The sequence below is a fragment of the Pygocentrus nattereri genome, chromosome 25 (genome assembly GCF_015220715.1).
Source record: "Pygocentrus nattereri isolate fPygNat1 chromosome 25, fPygNat1.pri, whole genome shotgun sequence".
Taxonomy (NCBI): Eukaryota; Metazoa; Chordata; class Actinopteri; order Characiformes; family Serrasalmidae; genus Pygocentrus; species Pygocentrus nattereri.
Genome location: NC_051235.1, coordinates 8827903 through 8845000, shown reverse-complemented (window position 1 = coordinate 8845000; position 17098 = coordinate 8827903). Strand labels below are relative to the sequence as shown.

Here is a 17098-nt window from a genome sequence, read left to right as displayed (position 1 = left end):
TCAGTTCTAACTTCTTACTTGGTGCTATAACACTTTTAGAGGGCAGCACTGAGTAATGTTTGTTCTTTTGAGCTCAAGCTTTGCCTGTCTTTAGACGGACACTATCAACAGCTGGAAAGTAAGACAGCTAACCAGTCAATCTGGACTCTTTAGGCTTGTAATTAAGATTTTGCTACTTGGAGGTTTATAGTAGTATACTTGTAAGGTGTAATCAGATGAATATATAAAACCAGTCCCTCATGCCTCTGCCATTTAAAGGATTTATCTGATGTCTTTGAGAAGCAATCTTTCTCTATCTCTCACCATTGAGTATCACTCTCTGTCACCCATTTGTTATGGCTTTTCAACAGTAATATACCTGGCTTTTCTCCCTTCCTTCTGTCAGTCTGTTGTAATCTTTTGCCATTAGTGGTATCTGCACCAGACAGGGAGCAACCAACACCTAGCAATAACAGTCACTAGTCACTAGCCTGCTGCATCTGCAACACTGCAGGCTATGACAGCTTTTCTGACTAATCAGAAATATGGCTGAGAAAAGCTGGCATATATGTGCCAGTCCCAGAGCTTCAGGCAGAAACGCAGACGTCTGTTCTTAGACGGAACACTATCTTCTGCTGATGTAACCCAATCCCACACCTCAAAGTCTCAGAGAACACAGTGTAAAAAGACAAAACAATATAAAAATATAATAAAACATCTTTACAATCTCTCATCAGAGATATCAGAACTAATGAGCATCCATGATTGACATGCCTCACTCCTCAGCCTGCTGCGTCACTGAAGCAGAACTATTGTTAGCTTTCTCACAACTTAAACAGTCTCGCAACTGTGTTATGGAACACAGTTTTGGCTGAAAATGCCACATTAGGCTTGTGTTTGGTGAGGATACCTCCTTATGTATACATGACCCAAGAAGGGACAGCCCAATTTACATCAAGAGAGGAGATTTTTGGCAAAATACATCAGCCATGTAGCGGGCAATGGAAAGTTATTCACAGGACATACTTTGTATATATATTTCGTGTGCCCACAAGAAAAGAAAGAAAACTCAAATCAAGCTTCTCTGGGTGCTTTAACCCCTCAGTTTCTAAAACTTCATTACTTTTATTCTGACAACAAATGATGTACATGCATGTGTATGATTTTCTTACCACTTCAGGCAGTACTTTGGTGGCGAGGGCATGGATGGCTTTGACCAGAATGGTTAGAGCAGACAGGATGAACACCACCCCCAGAATAACACATGCACTGCAAGAAACACACACAAATATGTAATGAATAAGATCATTTAAGCAAGACAAGACAGCGTCTAAGACTAAATTGTTTACTCTTGATTCTGAATAGAAATATCTATTTGTAAAAGATTTTTTACTGCGTTAGTATACTGCTGTATTACATTTCATAGAGTACTATCACCAAATAGTTTGCAAAATACTAACTAGTTTAGATGCTCCCTGTGTTACTCAGTAAACAATCTTGGGCCTCTACAAGCTGCCAGAACAGCTTCAATCCACTTTGCCATCTTCTAAAAGAAGATCATTCTTCTAAAAGATTCCCTCAGATGGTGTTTTTATAATGGTTGTGAAGAGTGCTGTCTTACATGTCCTAGGTGCTACACTGGGTTGAAATCACTGTGAAGGCCACAACATATGCTATAATACTCATCAACTCATGCAGTGACCCCTCATGCCCTGTGGATGTTGAAGTTACCACTCCAATCAGAACTGAAATCATCCTAGTATAAAGGTGCTCAGTCAGAAAAACTTTGTACTGTTTGCGACTCTAACTGAGAAACAGACCCAAACCATGTATACACACTACATACGCTCACCCATTTGTAGAAAATATGGAGAAGGCTCACTCATCTGACCAGATCACTGCTTTCCACGTCTTTGTAAAATAGCATGCATGGTTCTCACACTACTGAACTCTCAAATGTGCATTTGTAATAAGTATGGGCTGTTGTTGCTGGCTGTTTGATCCTACCCTGCACTGACGAACACCTGCTTTTCTGTTTTTCCCTGTATATCAGAAACATAAACAACTCATATTACTGACAAAGAGTATAATAAACATACCACGTGTGGTTGTGGCCCTGTAGTATTGTTATTGTTTACAAGCCTTTGCTGCAGTTTTTGCTTTGCTTGTTGCAATCATTCCTGAATGCGTTGTTGCGCAGCTGATGTATGTTCAAGATCTCACAGTGGCACACAGGTTACAATCCCACGGGTTTATCTGTGACCTTCCCAGTGTGATGATGTATGGCCAGCTCATACAGACAGGCAGCTCATTCCACAGTGGACTACAGGGGCAATGAACTAGTTCCCTGTTACTGGATTTCATTTTTGCACTAGATTTAATAGTGAGTTTCAGGTTTTCCCACATCTAATTCAAGGTTTCTTAATAAGATAATGGTAGAATCGGGTGTGTTAGAGCAATGCAACGACTTATTGCAGCTGTATTCCACTGAGTTTAGTGTGTGCCCGAATACAGGCCAATAAAATTCTGTTCAAACTCAACCGGAGACTGAACTTAACCTCATTATCCCTATGATAGTGCCTGTTTACCTATTGTATTACATCGCAACGACAATCTTACTCCAAATTTTAACCCAATCTGAGATTGATAAACATTTATGAAATCATATTTAGAGCCTACATCAACATCAATACAAAATACAAATGCTGTAATTTTAATTATATCACATATTATTAAGATTGTCTTAAGTTTTAAGTTGAGATATTTAACCTAGTAATGCAGAAGTGGTAGTTTGGCACACTACTTTCTGCATTCAAGCCCCAAACCAGAAAAAGTGGACTGGCTGTTCTTTTTGGCAAAAAAGGCCTGGGGCTTAATTTATGGAAAATAATTACATTTGAATGACCATTATTAGATATTTAGTCTCAACTCATTCCCATCAAATTTTTTTATGCTCTATTTAATTTGAATAAGACTGTTGTATGGTATGCAGTCAGCAAGTCCTGGTCATTAAATGCTCATACAAAAGTCACCAGCACTATGTCATACAGAGCACCATCTTTATCATTACAAGCATTGCCCAGACTGGTTCTTGTTAGCCCCCTCCAAAAACCCCTTACATGTTCCATCTCCTCTGGCACTGTCTCTTTCACTTTATCCACAGATAAAGAAAAGCAAGGTCACCATAGCAACCAGGTCGCTCGCATCCTCTCTGGCGTCCCCAGAGTCATCAATGATGGAACAGCGCATCTGCTCTGCCGCTTCGCAATTAAAGTTGGTGGAATACGAATTAACACGTACATGTGCAAGTGGCTTAGGACAAATACCGCATCCTGACCCTTAAATGGACAAAAGGAAAGTACTCTGTTCTTAGAAAATCTACAGTAAGCAGTAAGCATGCTTTTTTACTGGGGAAGCTTTACTGCAGATGATGGCAGCACATAGGAGGGCTGTGCTCAAAATACTGACACCGTGATTAGGGCTTAAATTGAAAGGGGTCTACCAGAAGCACGTCTTCAAAAGGTCAGGGCTTCAGCTCACTGTCTTTGCCATTTGAGCTGCTACTGATATAACGGTTGATATTATTGTGGACCTGAGGATCTAAAAATTGGGCTAACTTAGAAATGCCAGAACCATAAGACATTGAATATTAGCAATGTACTGTATTATCATACCTGCATTAGAATACCGCCATGTAAACCTTCTTCCTCATAACAGGAAAGTGAGGCTTTAAATGCCTTGCCTTTTAAAAAATTTCTGCTTTAACAAGTTCTGCGATGCATTTATTATATTGACCGCACTTCATTTTGATGATCCCTGAAAGCTTATCTTCAAATGCTGGCAACAAACTACACTTAGAACAAACAAACGATACAAGTTGATTATTAACAATTTAAGGGTTATGATAAGGAAAAGAGGCCCAAGACTCAAAAGAAGAAAAGAAGATACTGGATTTTAACATAGAAGTAGCATCATTTTCCAAAGAAAATTAAACAGAGGCTCTCAGGCCATGCAGAGGAAAGATCCACAAGATAAATAAGATAAATAAACAAACCGTCCGAAAAAAGATCCTGCAGGCTGATTGTGTTAAACATGGTAGGTGAGAAGTTCAAGGTTAATGTAAGGCAGGACACTTCAGCACTTATAGAAGCAGGTTAGGAGTTCATGACGTAGTTGGCACTCAGTTAAAGTCAACACACATACTTTCACATGAAATAGTGCAGTAAGCAGCTTTATATTTATACTGTTCTTTTAGCTGGAATCTTATCCAAAGATTCCTTCATTCACTAAAGTTATTTGAATGTGCAAAACTATTAACTATTAACCCTTAAAATCCCAGGCTTATTACATACTAAAGCTTATTATTCAGGACATAAGCGACCAGAGCTAATCTTAGGTTACAGAAATGTGTAATAAAACACTGGGTCCTGGCCATTTAAAGGGTTAACAAAAGCAGTGGTGGAATAAGAACATTGTCAATGTCCAATCCCTAATTATGCATAATGAACAATACTTATGTACTGTACTTACGAACTTATGTACAGTTTGCATTGGATCACAGTAAAGCTGCATTCTACATTTATAGGACCCGTTGTCATTCAATGTCATCCAATGATTCTTCGTTGTAGGTAATATAATGAAAATGGGACAATGGATTTTTTTACACAATATAAAGGACAGCCGCCATGTTCAAGTAATAAAAAAATGGAGATATATGTTGTTTTTTTGTACAGAGACAATACACTAGCTGTATATATAGCTGTTTTCTATTTCTGGCATCTGACTGAAATGCACTGGTCAGGTTACCACTCTTACTCATATATCATACAGATCTCTGTTATTATCGTCACAAGCATCACCCAAAAAATCCCCTCAGAAATATCGATGTGCATATCGTTCACATCACTTAATCTTTATCATAGTTGCCAAGACTGAAATTGGAGGACATGTGCAGAATTTTGGGGGAATCACCAATCAAACAATATAAGATAAGAAATAAGATAATAAGATAATAAAAGATAATCCTTTATTAGTCCCACAGCAGGGAAATTCACACATATTCACAATATGTGGGAGTTTTAGCTAAAAGCTAAAAAAAAGGAAATCCTTCACATCTATCAGCATAGAGTAACATCAACTAGCTTAACATCTACAGGGAGATAAAATGAATGGACATGTTAGCTAGGAATGTTAAAACAACTAACATGTAAATATTGTTAGCGATGTAAAAACGCTAACAATAAGCTAGTTGGCAAATTAATAAATACGCAAACATACCAGTGCTGCGCTGTCATGATCCATAATGCTACTGTAGATGTTTTCCACAACCACTGACTCCAGTGAACTGAAATCTACTCACCGCTGAGCACTTGGTCTCTCACATGACAGTTTTGAGGGGGAGCATGAAACTGTTCCTCTGAAAGCGGCTAGAGCACCAACTTTAAAGCACTGTTTTCAGCGTAGTGTTAGCAGCGATGAAAGGCTGACACAAACTTCTCTTCTATATGAGAAAGTTTGTTCCTTCATTCGCCCTAATTGCATGAACTACCTGAGAAGCCATCGAAACTGAGGTAAGACTGTTTGTGCTTTGGGTAAAATGCGCAAATGTGAAAAAGCCTAAATGGTTTTAAGGATTAAATAGAATGAGGCAATAAGGAAAAGGTGTCATGACTGGCTCCTCCCACTCCTCCATGTGCTTTTTGTTTACTTTTGATCTTCCATGTGCATTTGTTTTGGTTCAGTCCAGCCCCCTTGTTGTCTGACTCCACCACTGATTGTTACCACCTGTTTCCAACCTGTCCCGCTGATATATATGCCCTGTGTTTGCCCTGGTCTGTGTCGGTCTTTGTTTGTTGGATGTATGTATTGTATTCTCGTGTTTGGTTCTTGTTTGAGGTTCTGTGTAATCATGTCTGCACCCGACCTGTTCATGTTGGCTGTTTGAACCTGGACCGTTTTGACCATGACCCTGGATTTGCCCATAATAAAAGTCGCACGTGTGTCTGCCTCCTCGCTCCATGTTACACAAGGCGGTAACGACAGAATAAAAAGAATGATCCAATGAGGAAGAGGCAGGGACAATGAAATAGTTAGCTTACCTATTTTATCCACACTGCCTCACCATCACAGCCTCATCCTTTCTATTACATCCACATTGCCTCCCCCTCACAGCCCCATCTTCCTTATTTTATCCACACTGCCTCACCTTCACTGCCTTATCTACTTTATTTTATCCACAGTGCCTCATCCACACCGCCTCATCTTCCTTATTTCTTCTACACTGCCTCACCCTTGCTGTGTTGTAATCCTTTTTTATTCACACTCCCTTACCCTCACTGCCTCATCTACCTTATTTCATTCACATTGCCTCACCTTCACTGTCACATTTTCCTTATTTCATCCACACTGCCTCACTCAGGCTGCCTCATCTTCCTTATTTCATCCACACTGCTTCACCCAGGCTGCCTCATCTTCCTTATTTTATCCACACTGCCTCACCCTGGCTGCCTTATCTTCCTTATTTAACCTTCACTGCCTTATTGTGTTTAGATCCTCCTGGTCAAAATGGTACCAATTTAGCAGCAAATTACATAAGAAATGCATTAGGTAGCAGCTGGTTTATTATCATAAAATGCAACTTTACAATTTTGTAAACACAATTTCATGTGAAAAACATCCTGGAAACCTGTTCACACAGAACTCGTCAAGTGAACTAACATGGTAAATGTTGAACTGGTTAATGATGCTGCAGCCTGAACAGCTTCAACGTTAACCTATATTTATTATTATATCGCTTATTTTTAGCCATTGCTTAATACTTACTGTGGCTCAAACATATGTGTAGCTTAAACAAAGCGCTACATCTTATTATTACAGTTCCTCACATTTACAGGCCACATTTAAGCCAATTAATAATTAGTCGTTAATTCAGGACATCTGAATAGACAAATACTCCTTACTTGTAGCCCTAACTACAAGTTCTGCATGCTGAATAAATGGTCAGATTTACTTGGGACTGGTTATATCTTGGGTCCATTCTCACTGCGGTACTCCCAGGAAGATAATTAGCTTGGTGAGCCTCACCCTCTACGCCACTGCTGGTGTGGCCCTCTCATTAACAAAACACACACACAGACTCCCACCCACGCTTGCCCACGCCTGCTGCCAGCGAGTGTCTCAGAAGAATTTTCAACTTGGATTAAATGAAAGCAGGACAGTAGAGCGCTGCTGCTGCTGTAGAAACGCTGTCTGTGTGTGTGTGTGAGTGTCTGTGCTTGTCTGGTCGTGCATGGTTCGACTGTGAGTGATCTGTTTACACTGTCTGGTTGTTCAGAGGACATCTCGGTCTCGGCAAAGCTGAGGCCGTGCAGAAAAGCCAAAGGTTTCTTTCTATAAGATTCCACTGGCACATACAGTAATGTGCAAAAGTCAGAGACCACCTTACATTTTTATAACTCCCTTTTAAAATGGCTATTTTTAGGGTCAGGAAAATGAGCAGAAAACATTTTAACAGCTTTATCAGCTAAATAGAATTGTTTTCAGTATTCAGTGTGTCAGCCCTTTGCCTTCATTACAGATTTAAGCCTTAAAAAAAACGGACCTGCTAACAGGCCCAAAGATTATTACACACTTCCATAATCTAAGAATAGCGTAACAATTTTGCATTGGAGTCCTTGTAGGTACTGAATAATAAGCCTTAGTAGCTTATTAATAAGCTTGAGATTTTAAGGGGTTAATGGACATGGTCAGGCAGCATTAAGCTTGGACGCTGTTCTCATACTGGCTCTTGTGCCACTTGACAGTGCATTGTGTTTAGGCTCCTAGCCAAGACGTTTTGACTGGGAATTAACTAAAAAACAGGTGGTCTCAGAACACCACCTCTCTCTCTTTCTCTCTCTTCAGCTGTAATACGTCTTACCCAGTTGTTTTGGGTTGCATCAACTGTTCTGAGTACTTCACATGAAGGCTTTATAATTCATATTAACCAAACTGAAAACACAGTCTGCTTTTTTCTTCCTTTTTCTGTGAGTCTTGTAATCTTTTGCAGCTTGTGGCGTGCCATGGTGACCCAACAGTTAGCAACAGCAGTGACTAGCCACTAGCCAACGATCTGCAACACTGCTGGCCATATAAATGACAGCTCTCTTGTAGGCTAGAATCCCGGCAAATATAAAAATACAAGACCGTAAGGCAGAAATGTAGACATCTGCTTCTAGGTAGCACATTGTTTTCTACCAGCTGCTGATGTAACCAGATGCCACACACCTTAACCACTTCACTTCCTCACCAGCTGAAAATATTTGTGAGTTTTAGACAAAAAGAAACTCGTCTAAACTAAGTTTTGCTCTCAACCAAAACTGATCAGTCACAGCTTCTCTCAGTCTGACAGATCACAGGTTCTTCTGAGCAATCAGTAAAATAATCAATGAGCTGCAGCCACTGAAGGGCTCACTCTGTCATCTTTAATCATCAGTGTGATTCATGTCACCATCAGTTACACTAGCACAGTGTGCAGTAAGATCTGGGCTCAGATTCACAAAGCATCTCTGAGTAGAGCTGCTGACTCTGAGGTTAGATTCCTCCCATGACTCTGCAGTCATAGAAACTTGAGATAGAACCTAGATCAGCGCCTTTACTCTGAGATGCTTTCTGAACATTATCCCATCCTACACTGGTGTCAGAAGTGAGTGAATTTAAAATGTTGATTTTGCTGCAATAATTTGCAGATGCAATAATTTAATGCCTCATCCTTCTTATTTCATCCATACTGCCTCACCACCACCACCACATCCATGCTATTTTCTTTCACATTACCTCACCATCACTGGTTCATGCTCCTTATTTCATCCATACTGCCTCATACTTCCTATTTCATCCACACCGCCTCTTCCTCTTTATTTCATTCACACTGCCTCACCCTCTCTGCCTTATCTTCTCTATTTTACCCTCACTGCTACATCCTTACTATTTCATCCACACTGCCTCATCCTCATTTCGTCCTCACTGTCTCACCCTCACTACCTCATCCTTCTTATTTCATTTACACTGCCTCATCCTCTCTATTTCTCCCTCACTGGTTTATCCTCTCTGTTTCATCAAAATGCCGTGTCCTCCTTACTTCACCATCGCTGCCTCATCTTTCCTATTTCATCTACACTGCCTCATTTTTTGTATTTCATCCACACTGTGCCACCCTTGCTACTTCATCCTCCCTATTTTATTCTCACTGCCTCTTCTTTCTTATTTTATCAATGCTTCCCCATCCTTACTGCCTCATCCATACTTTCATTCTGTCTCACCCTCACTCATTTTATTGACACTCCCTCATCCTCACTGCCTCATCCTCCTTATTTAATCCATACTGCTTCACCTTCACTGCCTCATCCTCCATATTTCAACCTCACTACCTAATCTTCTCTATACAATCCCCGCTTCTTCACCCTTACTGCCTCATCCATGCTTTCATCCCTATTGCCTAACCCTATTTGACCCTTATTGCCTCTTTCTCACTACCTTACATGTATTCATTTAGCAGACATCATCCTCCTTACTTCATCCTCATTGCCTCACCCTCACTACTTCATTCTCCACCCACACTATTTCACCCATATTGCCTCATGTTCAGTGCTTTACATTTACATTCATTCATTTAGCAGAGAACCTCATCTTGAAGGTCATGTGCACAACAAAATGTGTTTGAAGCCAAACTGATACAGTACTGAGTACTCAAAAAGTCTGAAAGGGATGAAGACAGACTAGAGCCCAATCACTGTCTGATCCAGTTTAAATATAAACAACAGAAGACCCTGAGGACAAATCACAGGTGTAGCTTTTATGAGTGCAGTCATATCCTTGCTGCCTCATCTTCGTTCCCTTATCCTCATTTTTTCTTTTTTGCTCTCTCCAACATTCCGTTTTCCCCTCCTTTTTTTATTCACTTGTTCACCTCCACTTCTTTCTGTCTTAAATGTGTGTGTGTGAGAGACTGTGTGTAAGGGAGAGACAGACTGGGTGCTGGATCTGCTGGCTAACGAAGCGAGTGACACAGACAACCTGCTTTTCTCATTAGAGGCTGTTCAAACGAGCTGCACACTCACAAAGCTGCACTGTGCCTTTCACAGTGCCAGGTTCTCTCTCTCTCTCGCTCTCTCTCTCGCTCTCTCTTCCTCTCTCCCTTTAACTCCTTCTCTCTGCCCATCTGTTTCTTCATTTTCTGCTCTTGTAGACTCTTGGTGCTTTCATGGCTGGAGCTGAGCAGAAATGAAGGTTCTGGCAGCAGCGCTGCTTAAGCAGAACTGTAACCAGAGGCAGGGAAAAGCTGGAGAACGTTCAACTCCACTACCGGCTTTCAGCCAATAAAGCAGCACTTTCTTCAGTGTGGGTCTCTAAAGGATACTGAAGTACACTGCACTCTCACCCTTGCCTGTCTCTGCTTTCTCCCTCTCTCCCCCCCAGCTGAACACAGCAGCATGCATCATGATGTCACCCTGTTCCCTCAACAGTCTGTATCATAATGTTTGGAGCATTTCTATCAGTTTATCAATCATGGAATGTTTGCACAATATAATGGACTGAGCTGCCATCCTCAATTGATATAGGAAAGCAAAAATGTTTTTCTTTAGCCTTTATAATCTTACTTGTTCTTATTGACAGTGGGCTCCAAACAATTAAGACTACATTGAAAATCTGAGTTTGTTTTCACTGAATCTTGGAAACACAACAGAACAAGTTATGACAAAAAAAAAAAAAAAAAAAGTTTAAGATTCTAGATCACGATTCAAATTTACTCAAATGCGTGTCACTGACCATACTGACCACGCTGAATCTTATTCCATCTACTGAAGCTCATGCAGATGGCTTTCGGGTGAATCTGATCTACCCACAGAGGCTTGTTGCTGTTAGTGATCAGAGTCTGTGCCAGCTTGAGTGCACATGGTCATTAAAGTCATTAAAGTTAACCGAATATCCTCTATTCTCAATTAGCAAAAACAGAATGCATATCTCTACACACACAGGAACTGAAGTACTTAATTCACTTTAAGCTACAAATTCTCTGTTGGGGTTTAATTTCATTCTGTTTTGTTGGTTCAGCACCTGGTCTGTACTGCCTTTGCTTAGTTTGGAGGGTTTTTGGAGAACCAAAAGAGAAAAACCTAACACCACAGGAACTTCAGTTCCTTTGCTGATAGATGCTGAATGTACTAAAGAGTTCCACTGCAGTTCTACAGGGACATCAGTGCTGTAGTTGTTTTTTGACCTCATACTGTTTCACTCCTACTCAGTTTGTTTTGTGCTAGACTGTTTACTTCTTTACTTATTATTTTTATAGAACTAACACTGCACTCGAGTGTGGGTTTATACTCTACTCACCTCTATGCATCTGACACTGAAGAAAGTGAAAAAGACTGAAGCAAATTATGTTCAGGATAAAAAAATACACATAGACTTTTTCCAGGTATATAGTGACAGGCATCATGCTATTTTAATCATTTAATACCTTTATTTTTCATTTCTTAAGGAGAACAATTTTATAATTATATAAGTACTGTGCAAAACTCAGAGACCAATCCTTGTTTCTTTCATGTCTAGTTGAAATGGCCATGAAGTATGTCCCTCCCATATAAACAGTACTTAAGAGGAGAAAATCAAGCTCCACTCTTGCTTCAGATCTGAAAACATCCACAGGTGTTTCTGTCCAGCCTTCCACTGTGAGAGGCCATCTCAGCACTGTGTCTGAAAGGATGGGTAGCAAGAAGCCGTTAATGAGAAGAAGGAGTAAATTTGCATATTAAACAATGAAGCTGCTAGTGTTATCGGAGCAATGGACTGACTTTGATATAATTAAGTTTGTTTGGGATCACTGAAAATGCAAACTTCCGAGACTCAACTTCCAAGACTTCCAAAATATCCCTGCACATGTCTTTTGAAACTAGAAGGAAGCCACCCAAAAAGAATGGAAGGTGCAATAAAGGCAAAGAGTGGACATACTAAATATTGGAGATATTGGAAATACTGGAAATTACATCATATTCAGTTATTCCATTTTCACTGCAGAAATCACAAGCATTTATGTTTTTATGTATAAGAAAACTTTTAACAGTGCCATTGGTATCAGGATATTGCTGAATAATTTGTTCTTGGATTGAAAAGAAAATCAGTGCCATCACCTCCCCCAGGTATGTCTCTATTACCTCCTCCAGTCAGGAGCATATCTCAACTCCTCTCTCTCTTTTGCCTTCGCGCTCTGCTTGCTTGTCCTGCACTTTTCTGCCTTTCACGTGGCACACAAAGCCTTGCTGACCTTTAGCCATCACTATTCTCTCCCCCAGCACTGATAACGCACCACAGCACAGTGCAAGCCTATCTAATGGACGCTCTCCGACCCTGAAGCCCGGATCTAGCTTCCTCAACAGAGTCTCTCGAGACCTGCTGGCTGGCTTTCCTCCACCACAGCTCAGCTTCTTACAGCAGAGTGGGAAAACTGGACTGATGCTCTACAATACTGTCATACAATACTGCCAGATTTCACAAAATCTTTTGTGTGAAATGGGTTTACACACACTAGAGGACAAAGGAATCCCAGTTCAAAAGGTTGGAATCAATAAGTGCATTTACATGCTCTGAATAATCTGATTATGATTTCTGCAGTTATTTGATTATTCAAACAGTCATACTCAATTTTTTAGATCTGGGTAATGTCTAGAAATCTGATGAAGAAATAATATAAAGAATGCTGGATTTTAGCTCAGTAATCAGATTCCTCAGTGCATGTAAATTCTTCCTCTGATTTCTCTTAGACATCTCAGTTTGCACATGTGTGAAAACAGACGGCGGTACCGGAAATAAGTGAGCAGCATTGACAAGAGAGAGCAAAACACCTTTGGAGTGACACTGACAGGGTTTGAATGTTCTTCATCTTGTAGATGGTGCATGTTCATATTTTCAGGTAAAATGGCACAATGACTGAGATTTACATTATGTGTACTTCATGGAAGACGCAGAGTTTTCCATTGTCTAATTGCTCAAGTGCATGTACATGTTGATTGGATTACTGACAAAATCTGATTTTCTTCAGTTATCAGATTGTTAAGTACACGGAAACTCACTCAGTGTTTTCAATAGTATGACTGGTTGCAGATACATGTATAAGATGATTGTGATATGCTAATGTGTCCTGACAGGTTTAAAATAATAATTTCCTTAGTTTCCTTAACGTGACGTATTTCAGAGTGAAACAGGATATTCAGGTGGGAAATAATTGTGGGTGAGCCAAGATTTTTTCTTCAGGATTTGATTTGATCATGAAAAGCAGGAGTTCCAGAACAAACACGGACTGTAGGACTCTGATGTATATTTTTTGTAGTTTCTGAAACAATTCATTAATTTCATTCATTATTCATTATTTATAGATAGATAGATAGATAGATAGATAGATAGACAGATAGATAGATAGATAGATAGATAGATAGATAGCTAGCTAGCTTTTCTCACACTTTTACAGCAAAAGCAAGCTAAAAAAAAGATTTCACTACCAGTTTAAAAACCAAGAAAAAGAGAGTAAAATGAAGAGAACTGAATTTTTGTACTCGTGACTGTAAAGCTGCGCTCATGAAACACCAAGTGTATAGATGAAATAAGAAATAAGTTTTATTTAAACAACTTATTCCTTTTAAGAACCAGGCTGGACACCTAGATGACAGGCTAAACAACTCCATTAAAGTCACGGTCTTTGAATTAAATGAATTACTAATTCACTGTAAAACTGCAATGCCTTACATCTTTCAAATGTCTGTGTTTTAGTTTTGCCTAAAGAGCCATCAAACCCAGGCTAAATCGCTAACAGCTACCTCCTTCCTGTATAGCGCGAAGTTATGAAATCTGTATATTTGTATTCAGTCAATGTTACATTTTGTACAAGTAGTATTCAGAATACAGTTAAACTTTTAAAATTTTTAGAATATGTATCCACTAAAATATTAAATTTTTTAGAATATGTATCCACTAAATATTAAATATATTCCACATTTGAAATAATTACTATCAATGATTGTTTATGACAACCTTAAAATCAATACACAGCATGTAAAGACAGACTCCATAGAATAACTGGATAAGCAGCTTCTGTATAAATACTAAAGCTCCTGCTAAAGCCTGACTAGACTGATAAATCAATGTGACAAGCTGGCAATAAATCTCAGCGTTACTAATCTCCTCTTCCTCAATAATGGAGATGTTCATGAGTGATAAGCTTAGCATTGGTGTGGTACTGCATGCAGTATTTATGGCAAGTTACATACATACCATTAGCTAAAAATCACACAGCTACTTTCTTTAGAGTCAAATTTGCAAGATTTTGTCATTGGGAAATGTTAAATTGCTTTGCCAACAATAACCTAATCTAAAGGAACTACATTTCATAGCAGAATAATTGTTTATCACAAATGTTATTAATAATTAAACTTAAATGATTTATTTAAATATAGTGTATTTTATCTTATTTTATGTTGTTTGTAGTTTTATAAAAGCAATAAGCTCACTCTGCTTCATGTGCATAGTAATAACTGTAATTAATTGTGTCCAGAATAATGAAAGGACGTGCAGAATGCTCATATTCCAAAATTCAAATTGCAAAGCAAAAAAGTTTTGCGACTACGTATTATTTATTATTTACTTGTTCCAAAAATAGTAAAAACATAAAAATAAAAAAACATTCAGTTAGGTGTCTGTTTAATAATATATAAATGTATAGATGCATGATCAAAATTGGCCAATATCAGAATCAGGCTATTATTTCTCCAATAACTAATGGGGCAATTTATTATTTTTATCTGGCAAATTTACAACATAAAAAAACACGTATTTAAATGTTGCTGCTACATGTTTACCAAAATGTCACAGCATAATTGTGTATAATTCATTGTGCCTAATGAGCCAATGGCTTTACTCTTAAAGTAGCACTTAATTTGACTTCATGTTTAAACTGCGTTTTTGTTTTAGGGTTAATGTAAAATTCCAGTTTGGTTTATTAAAGAGTAAATAATGTTACTTCTATTGCTTTGACTATTAAAAAATACTAGTGTGTGTTCACTAAGCCCATGCAATGTGAGCTCTGGATGCTAAAAAAAATCTAAAATGGAAAGAAATGATCAAACAATAAAAACAGCCAGCAATAAAAAACGTGTTGAATTACACACGACTAAATTAGCAAGTGATTCAACTCCATACAAACACACATCCTGAACTAGGTTATTATACACTACAAACATCGGACACATCATGACACATGCACGTGCATAACGCTGCACACCCTTAAAGGCCAAATCACAGGAACATATGTCCATCTAGATCTCCTGCTGCCTGGGCAAATCTAACTGCCTTCGAGTCTGCTTGACGATAACATAACGAAAAATATAAAGCACCCTAAAAACCAATAACTGCTCAATAATAACTGGTATTCATCATAATATGTGTTGAATCCTATCAAACGCCTCTAGCCAATATCTGTACGCTCTTGCTTTATTGTAAACCGCATATTATATAATGCTAAAATGGCAAATGTTTGTTCAGTGCAGACACTCATCTGTTCAGATATTTATTTATTTATTTATTTAATTCATTCATCCAGCAAGGATATTGGATAACAAACAGATTCTCTTTTACTAAGAGGGCTTGACAGGTAAAAAGGGCCCCTGAAGCACAACTCTACATTATTAGATGCACTCGCTGGTGCTGTTAAGCCATTGTGTCTTCATTGCAATCCAAAACTGTATGAAGGCAGGGGAGAGCAATATAACATTGTGTTACTGTTATTGTGATAAACTTCTCATCTTTACAACAGTTAGTTCTGACAGCACAATCTGGCTGGCGTTCTACCTGTGCTGTTATTTGTGAAGACAGCAAGTTTTTTCACAATATCAGCATCATCCCAGCGACTCATGCTTCTAGGTTTCTACTTTGGCATATAAAAAGCAGAACATGGACATATTAGATAACTTCTACAGCGTAATATATAAGACCATGTATAAGATCATTTAGAAATAAATATAAGGTATAATATCTTCAGCCCTTTCTGAAACAAAGTGTGACAGCAGGCCTGCACCAAATTCTGAACCGGTCATTCCTCTAAGGAAGCTTTTCAGTCGGCAGCTGTGATGGCAGAAAAACTAACCAAGCTAGAAATGGATAGAATACAATTAAACAAACAGGATGGCCTGTGAAATGCTTTGCAGACTGAACTGGAACCAAATATCATCCAGGTTCATCTGACAGGTAGTGAAAACCTGAGCTGTCCAGAACACGAAAGAATATTACTTTTTTAGTGGAAGGGATTGAGGATATGAAAGCATGTTTGATCCAATATTTGGGGGCTTCTTTGCTTTACTTTCTTCTTTATTTGTCAAAACTGTTGGGTAACAGCAGCACTTGAGTTCATGTGTTATTGCGAATAGCTTGCCTTCCGCTTGTGGATGCAACCGAAGCACGGTCGTGATGCTACTTGTGATTACACACTTTATCTCGTGTTCTACCACATACATGACAAGCTTTTCTGAGTAGCCTATCAGTTCTTCTAGAAGATTGAACAACTGTCTTATTTGCAAAAAAGCCCTGATTTAGACCAGTAATATAAGAGTTGGTTTTCACCAGTTTTAGAAATCCAGTAAGAACCCAGACAGGACTAAATACTGACACTTCATGCTAAAAGTAGCATCATGTTGTTATTTTTTTGCCATATTAATTAAGGCAGTATACTACAAACAGAAATGGGTTTTTGGCCCCTGAATCATTTTTCTGATTGTAAGATAAACTGCATTTAGCCCTTTTGAGAGTGCAGCATAAGCATTATCTGCTGTGAAGCCAGTTCTGACCGTTTCCAATGTTTTCTGTAATTTTTCTGTAAAAGAGCCTGTATACTGCATTCTTCTGTTCTGTTATTCTTCCCCTGAGGTCTACTTATAACGTTTGTGTGGGTTTATGTACCAAAATCACAATTCATTTTTACACAACCGTTTTCTAACCTCTCTTTATCTTTAGAGTTAAACAGGTTGTTTTGTAACAGGGCTTTGAAGATTGATGTACATAAATTATGTTTGCTCTGCTTGAATTGGGTGCCTTGCATTGG

General features: G+C 38.7%; 1 protein-coding gene across 1 annotated transcript in view; it reads right to left on the bottom strand.

The window, feature by feature from the left end:
- The window catches only part of tmem163b (transmembrane protein 163b), an 83933-nt gene that overhangs the window by 20276 nt on the left and 46559 nt on the right, over positions 1–17098 (bottom strand). The window contains exon 5 of the mRNA XM_017694626.2: positions 1152–1248. Within this exon, the coding sequence (XP_017550115.1) occupies positions 1152–1248 (97 nt within the window). The remainder of the gene's footprint in view (positions 1–1151; positions 1249–17098) is intronic.